Here is a 13,869-nt window from a genome sequence, read left to right on the forward strand (position 1 = left end):
TTTTACAGGCGGCGCTCTGGACAGGCGGGGTCCTTTCACGACGAAGGGTTCAGGATGCGACACAGGCGCCGCCGCGGGCACCCCAGAGGTCCTCAAGGGAAGGCTGGTTGTGAGCATAGACTTTTAATTAGAAGACTCACCCATAGGGAACACTTCCGGGTCACTTTAAAAGTTTTTTTGTCTCCTCTAATTGGCAGTAAGAGCTGCTCTGGGAAAGAGGGACATTCACATAGCTGTGAGAGGTAGCAGCATGTCCCCCCCTTTGCCAACAAAAAGTAGCAACAAAGATGGGACTGAGGGCACAATCCTAACCAGGTCTGCTGAGGATCTTAACTCAGAGGTAAGTCCTATTTTGTTCAATGGGGCTTACTCTCAGGAAAGTGTGGTTAGGATTGCAACCTGACAGTCCAATCCTATCCACACTTTCCTGGGAGTAAGTTCCATTTACTCTAATGGGACTCACTTCTGAGTAGACATGCATAGAATGGGGCTGTGAGTGTTCATTCTATCATAGGTCTTCTTTTGTTGTCCTGGTTGTTTGTGACCTCCTATGCCACAGTCCCATTCTCCTGTTTGTGTGCCCCATGTTTCTTTTTTCATGTATTTAGAAAATAGGTAAATAGAAAATTTAGAAAATAGGTTTTCATGTATTTAGAAAATAGGTTTCTATCTGAAGGACTGTGCTGTCATTTCTTGTGTGTTGGGCTGGCCTTGGCAGTTGTTCCCCTTCACCACATTTTTTGCTACATCCTCTGGCAAGCATCCTAGTGTGGATGACTTTCCACCAGACTCCACCCCCCCACCCCCACAATCACTGCCATACACATATGCAAGGGATTCTGTAGGGCTTTTCTGCCTGCTGTGGCCCCCTCCCTTGCAGGTGTGTGGCCTTAGCACAAGCATGAATTAGTTTTGTTAATGTTTCCATTAACACCAAGGACCGTACGAATGCTCCAGTCCAATGGTTCTCACACATTTCGCACCAGAACCCACTTTTTAGAATAAGTATCCTTCAGGACTCACCAGAAGTGATGCCATGACAGGAAGTGACATCATCAAGCAGGAAAATTTTTTAGCAATCCTAGGCTGCAGTCCTACTCACACTTATCCAGGAGTAAGTCCCATTGACTATCACTATTAAAAGAATATACAGGTCTGTAACATTTCCCCAAATGTAGTCACATCCTATGGTAGCATCAAGTCTACTAGATTAAAAATAAAATATTGAAATGAATGGGTACACACCTGAAATTGGCTCACAACCCACCTAGTGCTCACAACCCACAGTTTGAGAAACACTGTTCCAGACGAATCCAGTTGCATTCTATTTCTAGCCTCACTGCCATTCAGAGAAAGAGAACAAGATTTATGTCCATACTGTTTTGATTTTGTTCAAAAACACATAAGTTTGTTTTGAAGGTGCTACAAAACAGTAATGTGTAATGTTAATTTTGTGGGGGGTGGGGGGTGGGAATTGTTTCCAGAACCTATTGATAACCTTGTATTTCCACCAAATGTAAAAATATGTTCCCATTCCTCTGGTCAAAATATTGAAGAAATAGTACTAATAGATACAATGAAGTTTCAGTGGGTATAGATACCAAGAATGAATTAATGTTATTGAGTTCCCTGTTATCCTTGATGAAATAGCCTCTAATAGCCTCTAATTCATCCATAACCCTTGCCAACTCTGCATCAAGATACATTCTCTCAAATTAATTAATTAATTTAATTTTCAACTGAACGTTCACAAAGCGGTTTACAGAGAAAAATCAAATAACTAAATGACTCCCTGTCCCAAAAGGGCTCACAATCTAAAAAGATGCCAAGGAATACCAGCAGACAGCCACTAGAACAGACAGTGCTGGGGTGAGGTGGGCCAGTTACTCTCCCCCTGCTAAAAAAAGGAGCACCCACTTGAAAAAGTGCCTCTTACCCAATTAGCTTTTCATGTCCACTTTTCATGTCATTTTAAGACCTATGATGTTTCCTACCCTTTTCTCCTGCATGAGCCTAATTGCTAACATCTCACGCTCTACCCAGTGAGTGAATAATATGAGCCATTGTTGTAATGTTAGAGGGAAAATATTGCATCTGAATAATCTGGAACCACCTAGGCCTAATTTTATAAAGGTGTGTAAAAAGCTCTTCATGAGCGAGATAAAATGAAACTTTATGCACTGGTTCCCAAACTGTGGGTCACGAAACTGACAAATTGATAGGTGACCAGGAAAAAGCCCTATGGAAACTGAAAGGAGCAGTATATGCATGTTTATGCATAAGTAGGAAACCGTGCGTTGGTCCACTTCAAAGAACAGGCCAAGGGGAATGCAAGGCCATCAGAATGGTCCCAATCCAATGAACATGGAGCTCAACAAATGTTCCAGAGGGTGCTTTCCCCCATCACCATAGTAAAAAGGATAAAAGCAGAGGCTTGAGTGGCTGGTAAAGTGAATCTTTTTGTCCTGTCAAGCTAGGTGGGTCCCAACAGAGTGTCATTTAAAAAAGTGGGTCCTGGTGTTAAACAGTTTGGGAACTACTGTTATGGAGGAATGTAGTTTCCCCTGAACAACTCTTGCTTCTACCCCAAAGAAAGAGCTAGAAGGAAAACAGGACCTCTATGAACAAAGCAGGATTGACTTTATAAGATAGGCAATGTGACTCTAGACTTCTGCTATATTTTTATAGTTGTAGATGGTCCCCTTGTGTGTTCAAGTCAGGCAACAGCTTGGATGCCTAGGGCTGCAATCCTATCCACACTTACCTGGGAGTAAGCCCCATTGACTATAATGTGACTTACTTCTGAACAGACATGCATAGGATTGGGTTCTAAGAGCTCTCTTCGAAAAGCCTGCTTTACTTGTGAGTAAACCCAGGTTAAGTCCATACCACCTACTACTGTACCTAGTAAGCGCCTCCTGGACTGAGCTCTCTGGGAGTGCTTGTCTGAGAAGGTGGGTCAGCCCCAGCAAGGGGGGGAGCAGGAGGAGGTGGGTCTGTTTACTATACTGATATATTCAGCCAAGTGGAAGGGACAGTGTAGGGTCCTCCCTCCATGACTTCGATTTCCATCCACTGCAGTAAAGGTGGTCGGGCCAGGAGTTTTTCAGCCCTATAAAGGTACCTACAGGTGTACTACTGTTGTGAATGATGCCATGCACTGCACACAGTAGGGTCAACTTTTCTTGAGCTGGGCTGTTCAGACTCCCTTGTTACACTTAGTCCCAATTCAACCTATAGTATGTCCCTCTTTCATCATAACTTTATCATTCTACACCTTCCTTTATGAGACAGACTATTTAGGTGGTGTTGTGGTGCTTTATGGAACAAGTAAAAACACAGCACAATAAATTAGCCCAAAAACCTTACAGTCTATGACTGCGATCCTGTAACACTTTCCTAGGAGTATGCCCCATCCAACACAATGGGACATGAGTAGACATGCATAGGATTGGGCTGTAAGCCTGCAATCCTATAACACAGCTATTTTCAACCAGTGTGCCATGGCACACTGCTGTGCTGTGAATGGTCTACAGGTGTGCTGTGGGGAATTTGGGGGTCATTTATTATTAGGGCCATTGGGGAATGTTAGTCCCCACCAGCAACATGGTGTGCCTTGTCAATTATCAAAAAGCTGATAGTGTGCCTTGACAATTTTAGCACCTTGTCAGTGTGTCCTGAAATTAAAAAGGTTGAAAATCACTGCTATAATGCTTTCCTGGGAAGAAGCCCCATGAGACTTACTTCTGAGTAGGCAAGTGTAGACTTGCATGTGAATCTGTTAGTGGGTGAGATGTGACAGAAGAAACATATAGGAGCAACAAAGATTGAAGGTGTGCAAACTGAATTTCTAATTGTGGAGAAGGCAGAGGTGCCCCCATTAATTTCCTTCTCTGTTATATGACTAACAGTGCAATACCAGGCATGTGTGTATAGGACTGCAACCTTGCACAAGTTGCAACACAATCGTATATGTGTTCATACTCAGTTATGCCTGTGCGTCTGATGAACATGTGTTTTGAGCTCTCACTGAAAGACCTTGAGATTGGATGGCACAGAAGGAGGTGCAGAGCCAAGTGTGTGGCATGGGGGGCCTTGCAGGGGGTTAACAGTCATTCTGGTTTCATGCCCCATGGTGTCACTAGATGCAGTCTGCACTCCCTGCACTTCCCTAGTGATGCGACTGGTCTAGGTTCAGAGCTCCAGAGTACATTAGCATTTCTAAATGAGTAAATTGACCATTTGGGTGGCTTGCGGTGGCATGCAAAAATCTAAATCCAAACTGAATTCAGCCAATGGTGGCACTGGAATTTTGCTGCGTCTGATTTTATCATACCGTACAGTATTTGTTTAAGGATCTAGAAAAGTGCACTTTGATCTTCCACCTCAGTTTGACTGATTAATGCATCTCAATTAAAACTAAAAACTAATTAAAGTTTTTAATATGCTTTAGGGTGCTTCAGAAAAGTGACCCATATAGTTGTGGATCAACAATGGAAAATCAAACATGTGCCTACTCAGACACATTTGTCTATTAAACTTCTCTTCCCATGTTCCATCTTCCGCTCATCCTCACCAGTTTGGTCCACTTAAGATACAATCCTACCCAATTTTCCAGCACTGAGAAAAGGGCAACACAGCTCTGAAAAAAGGGAACAAACATTCCTTTACCTTGAGGAGGCCTCCACGACTGCCCCCCAACTGCAGGATGCAGCACATGCCCCATTAGCACAGCTACATCAGAGCTGGAAAGTTGGTTAGGCCTTGGATTTGGATCCTAGGATTTGGATCTAGTACCACTATTTGCCAGCCAAACTACTTCCCTACCTGTCCGAATGCACTTGATGTTTACATCATGGTTCCATGTTGGCCCTATCACAGTTACTTGGCACTCATTGTGTGCCCCTTCCTAGTTCCTACATCTAGGTTGTAGATGGGACAAACTGCATGCGTAATGGTGGGAGCTGATGAGAGAAATAGACATGGAGAGAACTGCAAGGAAATGTAAAAGGTAAACATTTATATTACTTTTGCTAGAATTCATTCCCATTCTCTAATCACTTGTAAGTCACATTCAGTGATTGAAGATGTGAGGTAACTTGTTAGTAACTGGGATGTTGAGGCAAACAAGTAGATATTTTTGGTAAAAGGATCTGCATATTTCAAACCCTCAATCCTTGCTTGAAAGTTGCTTGTCTTTTATTAGTTATCTTGGAATAAAAGCTCCTTGGGACTGAGGCTGAGAGCAGGGTGGCTTGGCCTAAGGCCAGTAAATGAGTTCACTGCAGAGGAGATATTGGAACTGAAGATGTCTTGGCTCACCGCTCAGTCAATCACTGAGGCTGAGGGCCAAATCCTATCCAACTTTCTGGCCCTGGTGTAGCTGTGTCTTAGCCAGTGGCATGGTAGTTATGGAGGCCTCCACAAGGTAAGGGAATGCTTGTCCCCTTTCCTCAGGGCTGCATTGCAGCTGCACAGGTGCTGGAAAGTTGGATAGGATTGGGCCCTGAGGCTGCACTTACATGGGAGTAAGCCCCATTGACTACTCAGACTTACTTCTGAGTAGTCCTGCATAGGCTTGGGCTCTAAGGCTACAATCCTTTCCACACTTACACAGGAGTAGGCCTCATTGACCATAATGGGACTTACTTCTGAGTAGCCCTGTATAGGATTGGGCTCGAATGCTACATCCTATACAGCCTGCAAGCCTAAGCATGCTTTCCTGGGAGAAAGTCCAACTGAAGACAAAGGAATTTACTTCTGAGTAGACACGCCTAGACTTGCGCTAACAGTTGCGCGTGTGGTGCAAAGGGCTGGAGGGGACGCCCCTCTCCACCGCAACCAACGTGGCAGGGCCGGCAGCCGCTTGCCCGGGCCGAGCGCACTGGCTGATTCTCCCCCCCGTCGCCTCGCCTGCCGCCTCAGTGCGCGAGGGCGGGGCGGGATGCGGGGGGGCGCGTGAGCTAAGGAGCTGCGGCGCATGCGCCATCCTGCGTCTCTCCTGCTGAGGGGCCGCGGGACGTAAACAAACCCTCCCCCCTTAGGAGCGACGCTCGAGTTTCCAGCGAGGAGGAGTGGCAGGCGGGCGGGCCTGTCAGGGGGCCTCCCCCAGGAAGAGCCCGCCCCTCCCCATCCCTCCCTCACTCCCCCCTCCCCTCGCTGCCGTCCACGGGTGTAGACGTCACTTGTTATGTCTCCTCAGGCTCGGGCTCCGCTCCGTCGCGGGGAGACGACGACGGGGCCCGGAGAAGCCTAACCACCGCCGCACCTCTGGCGGTCCCCCCGGAAGGAGTAGGGCCGCCGCAGCCCGAGGAGGGGTAAAGAGTGAGGCGCCTCTGCCGGCCAGGCCGCGCTCCCTCTCCCAACGCCCGCCTCAAGCAGCACCCCCCCGCGCCTCTGCCCCCTCGCTCCACCGTCCAGTGGTGCCATTTACCTCAGCGCAGCTACAGCAGCCGCCTGCCTGGAGACCGACCCACGTCAGCCGCCCCCTCCTCTTCCCCCCAAGCACCGGTGCCCCTTCACCCCCCCTTCGCCTCCAGGCCTTGTGGGGCCACACACAGGAGCCTCCCACAGACCTTATGGTGGGGCCTGAACTCGGTGTCTGCCCCCTGATGAGCTGGTCTGACCCCCAGGGGTGCACTCCCCCCTTGAGTCTCTTTGCCTCAGCCTTATAGGAGGGGAGGGGGTGACACCCAGTTCTATACATATACAGTTCTCCCTATACAGTTCTACATAGGACAGGACAGGAGAGACCACGAAATCAGGGGTGTTAATATGAGCTCCTGGCTCTCTTTCCTCCATCAGGACATTTCTTTCTTCCTCTCTTGTAGGGTTGATTGACTCTCTGCAGGGTCAGAGAAGCACACAAAGGAAAGATGTGGCTAAAGCTGTTTTTCTTGCTGCTCTATTTTTTGGTCCTCTTTGTCCTGGCCAGATTTTTTGAGGCCATTGTGTGGTATGAAACCGGCTTCTTTGCCACCCAGTTGGTGGACCCTGTGGCACTGAGCTTCAAGAAACTGAAGACCATTTTGGAATCCAGGGGGCTTGGCTATTCAGGGCTCCTGGAAAAGAAGGATGTCAGGGAACTGGTGGAGAAGTCAGGTAAGCAAAGTCTGCATTTGTAGACCTTTACACCTTTCAGCATTGCCATCTTCCTCCCTGCATAGGTTTTTCCCTTTGTTAAATAGGTAGGACCACTTTATCATGTGATATGTGGAAAAATTATTAGAGAGTAATGCTACATAAAAATTTAAAGTGATATAAAGAGTGACCTCAGGCTTGAAATGCATCCAGATTATATATGAATTGCTGAAATGTGGCCATGTCTGGGGGTGCAGCGCAGGAACAGGCTGGCATGGAACACACTGCACAACAATATAGAGAGAAGAAAGAGAGAGAGAGAGAGCTAGTCCAAAGCAGCCATGAATATTTTCTGACATTGTTCTGTGCTATATATGCTTCAGATTCCACAAAGAGTCATACAATGAAATATATCATGTGATGCTTGGCTTGCATTAATAGCTACTATGACAAATCTTCACTGCTGCCTATGTTGGTTGCACTTTCTAACCATATCCAACCTGCCTTTTCACTAACCTTGGTAACAGGCTTGTAAGGATACGTACATCCTAATTATGTGCATGCTTATTTGGAAATAAATCTCACTGAATTCAGCAGATCTTAAGCAACTGTGAGTAAGAGTGTAGTTTTAATAAAACCCTCTGTTCAAAAGATATTGTTTGATATCCTGTTAGAACAGCAAAAATAATTTACTGAGAAACAAGACCTTTGGTACACTCCTTATTCTACAAACAACAGCTAACATTCTGACAAACTTTACAGTATTTAAGGAAGAATTTAGTTTGTCTGAATGTTAGCTGTTGTTTGTAGAATAAGGAGTGTACCAAAGGTCTATCTGCTTCAAAACAAATATCTCATCTTCAAAAATGTAGCCCTTCAACTTTAACACTTTAAGATTGTTGTGTATCTGTAAATGTGACCAATAGTGCTGGTATTGTTTGGTCACATAAAAAAGCATTAGTCAACCATTAGATAATAAGTCAGATGACAAAAATTAGCAAGGCTGATTAACCACTTTGTGTCCCTGGACCAGTGATTTTCAACCTTTTTCATCTCATGGCACACTGACAAGGCCACTAAAATTGTTAAGGCACACCGTCAGGTTTTTTACCATTGACCATGCGTCATGGTTTTTTACCATGCTGCCAGTGGGGGGCTCACATCCCCATTGACCCTACTAATAAATGACTTTCCCCAAATTCCAGTGGCACACCTGTGGACAACTGTACTACTGTACCTAGTGAGCAGGTCTGGAGATCTTCCTTCCCAGGTGCTCAGCACAGGAAAACTCCATCTCCAATCTGTAGTTAGCATCTCTTCTCTCCCCCCCTACACTTTCCACTTTTTTCCCCAGAGAAGGAGATACTAGGAAAGGTTTGAGTAGAACCTGCAAAGGGAGTTGTATAACATCATTCCTCTCAGCCCAGTTTGAAAGGTGCAAGTGGCCATCCTTTACTTAAGAGCAATCCTCCCCTTTTGGGGTAATTCTAGCCCCCAAATCACACATTGTCACTTTGGCTTTATGTCAGTCTGTTCTGTGCAAGTAAAGTCCATATGTGTAAAGATCTACAATCTGTGCTGTGTGTAAACACACAAACAGAATGTAGAAGAAACAATAAACATACTGGTGTATATGTCCAAGTGATAAAAATTGCATGTGAATTGATAATCTGGTTATAATCAGGTTGAGAGAGTAGGTTCAGTGATTGGTCTAACTGTAGTTGTAGACATGAGACTTAGGAGAGAGGGTGGTAGTCTCGTGGTTTACTACAGTGGCAAAGTTCTATCCACAAAAGGCAGTTTCAATTTATGGTGAGTGGGTATAAGCTGGAAAAGCTGGGAAACTGGCAGATGAGGTTGCCTGCCATCTTCAATAAGAACATAAGAACAGCCCCACTGGATCAGGCCATAGGCCCATCTAGTCCAGCTTCCTGTATCTCATAGCGGCCCACCAAATGCCCCAGGGAGCACACCAGATAACAAGAGACCTCATCCTGGTGCCCTCCCTTGCATCTGGCATTCCGACATAACCCATTTCTAAAATCAGGAGGTTGCGCATACACATCATGGCTTGTACCCCGTAATGGATTTTTCCTCCAGAAACTTGTCCAATCCCCTTTTAAAGGCGTCTAGGGTAGACGCCAGCACCACATCCTGTGGCAAGGAGTTCCACAGACCGACCACACGCTGAGTAAAGAAATATTTTCTTTTGTCTGTCCTAACCCGCCCAACACTCAATTTTAGTGGATGTCCCCTGGTTCTGGTATTATGTGAGAGTGTAAAGAGCATCTCCCTATCCACTCTGTCCATCCCCTGCATAATTTTGTATGTCTCAATCATGTCCCCCCTCAGGCGTCTCTTTTCTAGGCTGAAGAGGCCCAAACGCCGTAGCCTTTCCTCATAAGGAAGGTGCCCCAGCCCCGTAATCATCTTAGTCGCTCTCTTTTGCACCTTTTCCATTTCCACTATGTCTTTTTTGAGATGCAGCGACCAGAACTGGACACAATACTCCAGGTGTGGCCTTACCATAGATTTGTACAACGGCATTATAATACTAGCCGTTTTGTTCTCAGTACCCTTCCTAATGATCCCAAGCATAGAATTGGCCTTCTTCACTGCCGCCGCGCATTGGGTCGACACTTTCATCGACCTGTCCACCACCACCCCAAGGTCTCTCTCCTAATCTGTCACAGACAGCTCAGAACCCATCAGCCTATATCTAAAGTTTTGATTTTTTGCCCCAATGTGCATGACTTTACACTTACTGACATTGAAGCGCATCTGCCATTTTGCTGCCCATTCTGCCAGTCTGGAGAGATCCTTCAGGAGCTCCTCACAATCACTTCTGGTCTTCACCACTCGGAAAAGTTTGGTGTCGTCTGCAGACTTAGCCACTTCACTGCTCAACCCTGTCTCCAGGTCATTTATGAAGAGGTTGAAAAGCACCGGTCCCAGGACAGATCCTTGGGGCACACCGCTTTTCACCTCTCTCCATTGTGAAAATTGCCCATTGACACCCACTCTCTGCTTCCTGGCCTCCAACCAGTTCTCAATCCACGAGAGGACCTGTCCTCTAATTCCCTGACTGTTGAGTTTTTTCAGTAGCCTTTGGTGAGGGACCGTGTCAAACGCCTTCTGAAAGTCCAGATATATAATATTACAGTTTTTTAAAGGAAGGCCCATAGCCAGGGAGACAGACCAGGGACAGACTGCACTTGCTCCCAGTGTGGAAGGCATTGTCACTCCCGAATTGGCCTTTTCAGCCACACTAGACACTGTTCCAGAACCACCATTCAGAGCGCGATACCATAGTCTTTCGAGACTGAAGGCTGCCTACTATATTTAAAAATATTTGTAGCCGGGCTTTCTATTTTATAGACACACAAGGCAAAATTCTATATTAATAACATATCCCAATAAAACCAAACATTAATTAAAAACAGCAAATGAGACTAAGATTAATCAACCACAGAAGTAAATATTTGTATTAGAGCAGAGGTTCCCAAACTTTTTAGTACTGGGACCCACATTTTAAAATGACACTCTCTTGAGACCCACCAAGCTTTACATGCCTTTGAAAAAGTGATTTAATTTACCAGTCACTTAAGCCTTTGCTTTTATCCTTTTTACTATTGGGGAAGGGGGGGTCACTGCCTTCTGGAGCATTTGTTGAGCTCCTCATTCATTGGATCAGGCCTATTCTGCTACTGCCATAAAGGCTGCTGCTGCCTGAATGCCAAGGAGTGTGGCTATAACATCAATTGGGCAGCAGTACCCACCCCAAGTAACAGCTTGTTTAACCCTTAACACGCATAGCCTTTTCTGTTTTGTGACCCACAGTTTGGGAACTGTTGTAATGGTAACCACTGTACCATACCACAGGCCTACAAAACTGAGGGTCAGAAAAGTTTTTCCCAAACTTTATAGTGCTTGATATGCATTTGGGATGCTGATTCCAAAAATGGCATCTGTTTTGCCCTATCACATCTAGTTTGGGAGATATAGAATAGCCTCATTAGTGAATGGTTCAAGCAGCTTCCTCATGAGGAAGCCATGGTGTAGGCTTCCTCATGAGGAAGGTGCTTGAACCATTCACTAAAGAGGCTATGCCGTGTCTCCAAAACTAGACGTGATAGGGCAAAACGGATGCCATTTTTGGAATCAGCACCCCAAATATACCCAGGAATTGGTGTAATGTTTAAGGAAGCAAAATGTGTGTTGGCCTGTGTGATTAGAGTACATACATTTCTATTCAATTTGTCCCAATTCCAAATGGCTTTTGAAACAAAAAAAGGTCTTTACACAAAGCCGGAAGTGATGGAGTTAAATAGGCTTCTACAGGAAGGGAATTCCAGAGCCTGTGCACAATAGCTTAAAAGGCCATGTCTTAACATACTCGCTCATTCCCCGTAGGATGGTAGGGGGACACAGAGTGGTCCCCATTGAAGACCCGAGATAGAAGACCTGAGTAGGTTCATATGGGAAGTGATAGTTCTTTAGACATCTTGGTTTATGTCATATAGGAATTGAACGTTCCATTCAAATTAGGATCCAGAAACCAATAGGAAGTCAGGGAAGGTAAGACAGGTATTGCTTGCTGTGCTTTTAAACACATGTTAACATGCACACAAGAGGGAAAAAGTAGCTCATGTGCTGAGATCCTACTTAACGGCCAGTGACACAGGCCTGGTGGGGACTGAAGAAGAAAGTGAGGATGAAAGGTACAGCAAAACTTTGGGGGGTGCATAAGTTAATAATGGGGAAGGGGAATCAAAATAAAGTATTCCATGTAAACCCAACAACAGTGCATTCACACAAAGGAGAAAAATGATACCATGTGTCATTAACTGCACGTGAGACAAACAAGGAAAGATAGAGGGACATTTGTGGGTCAGTAATGAGGCTGCACCTAGGGCTAAGGTGTCTGTTTCTGCTGAATGAGGTGTGATGCATTGCAAGAATCATGGGATGAGTGTGCCATGACCAGGCAATTCTCTGAGTAGCAAGCAAGATCTGAAAAATGGCTTTGGAGCAAGCCAAGAAACTAGGTGGTAGTCTTCGTTGTCTCAAAGGAGGGAAGCATGGTAGTCCTTGAATTTTGGTTGGAGTGGAGGTAGCTTAACACAGCACCAGCGGGTCAGTATACAATATTGGCAAGGTGCTTATACAAGGTGTTCTTGTGCCTGGCTAAGAGAGTGGTACCCTGCTCAGCAGGTCAGTTGCTCCCCTAGTGCTCCTCCTTGATTGAGTTTGGCCATCAAGTTGGTGAGGTCAGCTAGGGTTGGGGGTCCTCCTTTTATCTTGCTAACAACTTGTTTTTCCAAAGTCAGGAAGTTAAAGGTGACTTTTGTTCACAAGGCCAAATGTGCTGTTGACCATGGAATTTTCTGGAGGAGCAAGCAAGGCTCCACCTAAGATTAGAAATATATGTTCCATCCAGCAAGTCTCTGTTAGGACTCTTGCTTGAGCATTTTGTACCAACTGACTTTTCTGAACACTTCTCAAAGTAGGCTCATATAGACAATATTACAATAATCCAGGTTGAATGTTACCAGAAGCAGGCATAACTGTGACCAGATCAGACTTCACCTAGAAAAGATACAGATAGTGTACCAACCTAAACGGGGGGGGGGAGCATTCCTGACCACTTTCATTACTGAGTTCATGAAGCTGCATCTCACCCAATAACGTCCCAAGCTGCTGTTCCAGTGAGAGTGCAACACTATTCAAAATAGGCTAGATCCCAATCTTGTCTTGTCTGTGTTTTATCTCAGTTTATTTACTCACATCCAGTCTGTCACTGACTTCAGACGCCAGTTCAAGACCTCCACTGCTTCCTTGTATTCCAATGAAAATGAGTGAAAAATTTGTGTGTTATCAACTTATTTATGGCACCAGGCTTCAATTCTCAGGGTAATCCCCCTGAGTGGCATAATGCAGCAATTAACAAGATGGAGTGATGTAGAACCCCAAAGGGAAAGACAGAGTGGAGTAGTGCAGCACAGCAGTCTCCCAGCACCACCGTCTAAGACTTGCCATCTAGAATAACTGGAGGCCTTGGAAAATGGTGTCATCCTAGTCCGGTCTAGATGAATATCATGGAATCAAAATGACGAAGGTATCAAAATCTGTTGAGAAATCCAGGGGAACCAACAGGAATTCGCTTCTCTTGTCTGATTTCTAATGTAGATTATCCACCAGAGCAATTAAGGCACTGTCTCTGTAAAACCAGATTGATAGGATTCGGAAAAAATTCACCAGACAAAATTTCCCCCTTACCTTGAACTTAATGGGAATTAATTCAACTAGACATACATAGCGTTGATTGGGTGATAGAAAACGATGTGGATGAGCCACGTTTCCCTCTATTAAACACACATGCTTGCATCTCATATAAAACGATATGCAAACCACCCTGATTAAAACAGCAAACGAAAATCTGACGGTGCATAGCCCTCCTTTGGATCCTGGTTTAAATTACATTTTGTGTATGAATAGTCCTGGTTTAATTCAATCCCTTGCATAGAAAAGTCAAGACGTGCAAGCCCAATCCTATGCTGCAAGGTACAGTGGCACTGAAATGGCATTGCTGTGTTTTGTGGGGCCAGAGCAGCTGCTGAAATCTCCTTGGGGTAAGGGAATATATGTTCCTTTACCCCAGGTAGAATACTGCTGGTCCCAATGGGTCTCCTCAGAACTGCATCCGCTATTGGCTGGGAGGAGATATAGGATTTGGTGGCTGCTGCTGTCTCCTGTTGGTGTCAGAGTGCCTTATGATACCTAGCACCG

The 13,869-nt window shown here is 45.3% G+C and overlaps 1 protein-coding gene across 4 annotated transcripts in view; it reads left to right on the forward strand.

Annotated features, from left to right (window-relative positions):
* Nucleotides 1-6,175: 6,175 nt before the first annotated feature.
* Nucleotides 6,176-13,869, forward strand: part of LOC136652069 (charged multivesicular body protein 3) — a 31,573-nt gene continuing 23,879 nt past the window's right edge. For 3 of the 4 annotated variants that reach the window (XM_066628919.1, XM_066628914.1, XM_066628916.1), the window contains exons 1-2: nt 6,176-6,317; nt 6,831-7,101. In XM_066628919.1, the coding sequence (XP_066485016.1) occupies nt 6,876-7,101 (226 nt within the window). In that variant the 5' untranslated portion in view covers nt 6,176-6,317; nt 6,831-6,875. Of the gene's footprint in view, nt 6,325-6,830; nt 7,102-13,869 lie in introns of all 4 variants that reach the window. The other variant, XM_066628915.1, reaches the window with a different exon arrangement.

This window comes from Tiliqua scincoides, chromosome 5 (assembly GCF_035046505.1).
Source record: "Tiliqua scincoides isolate rTilSci1 chromosome 5, rTilSci1.hap2, whole genome shotgun sequence".
Classification (NCBI taxonomy): Eukaryota; Metazoa; Chordata; class Lepidosauria; order Squamata; family Scincidae; genus Tiliqua; species Tiliqua scincoides.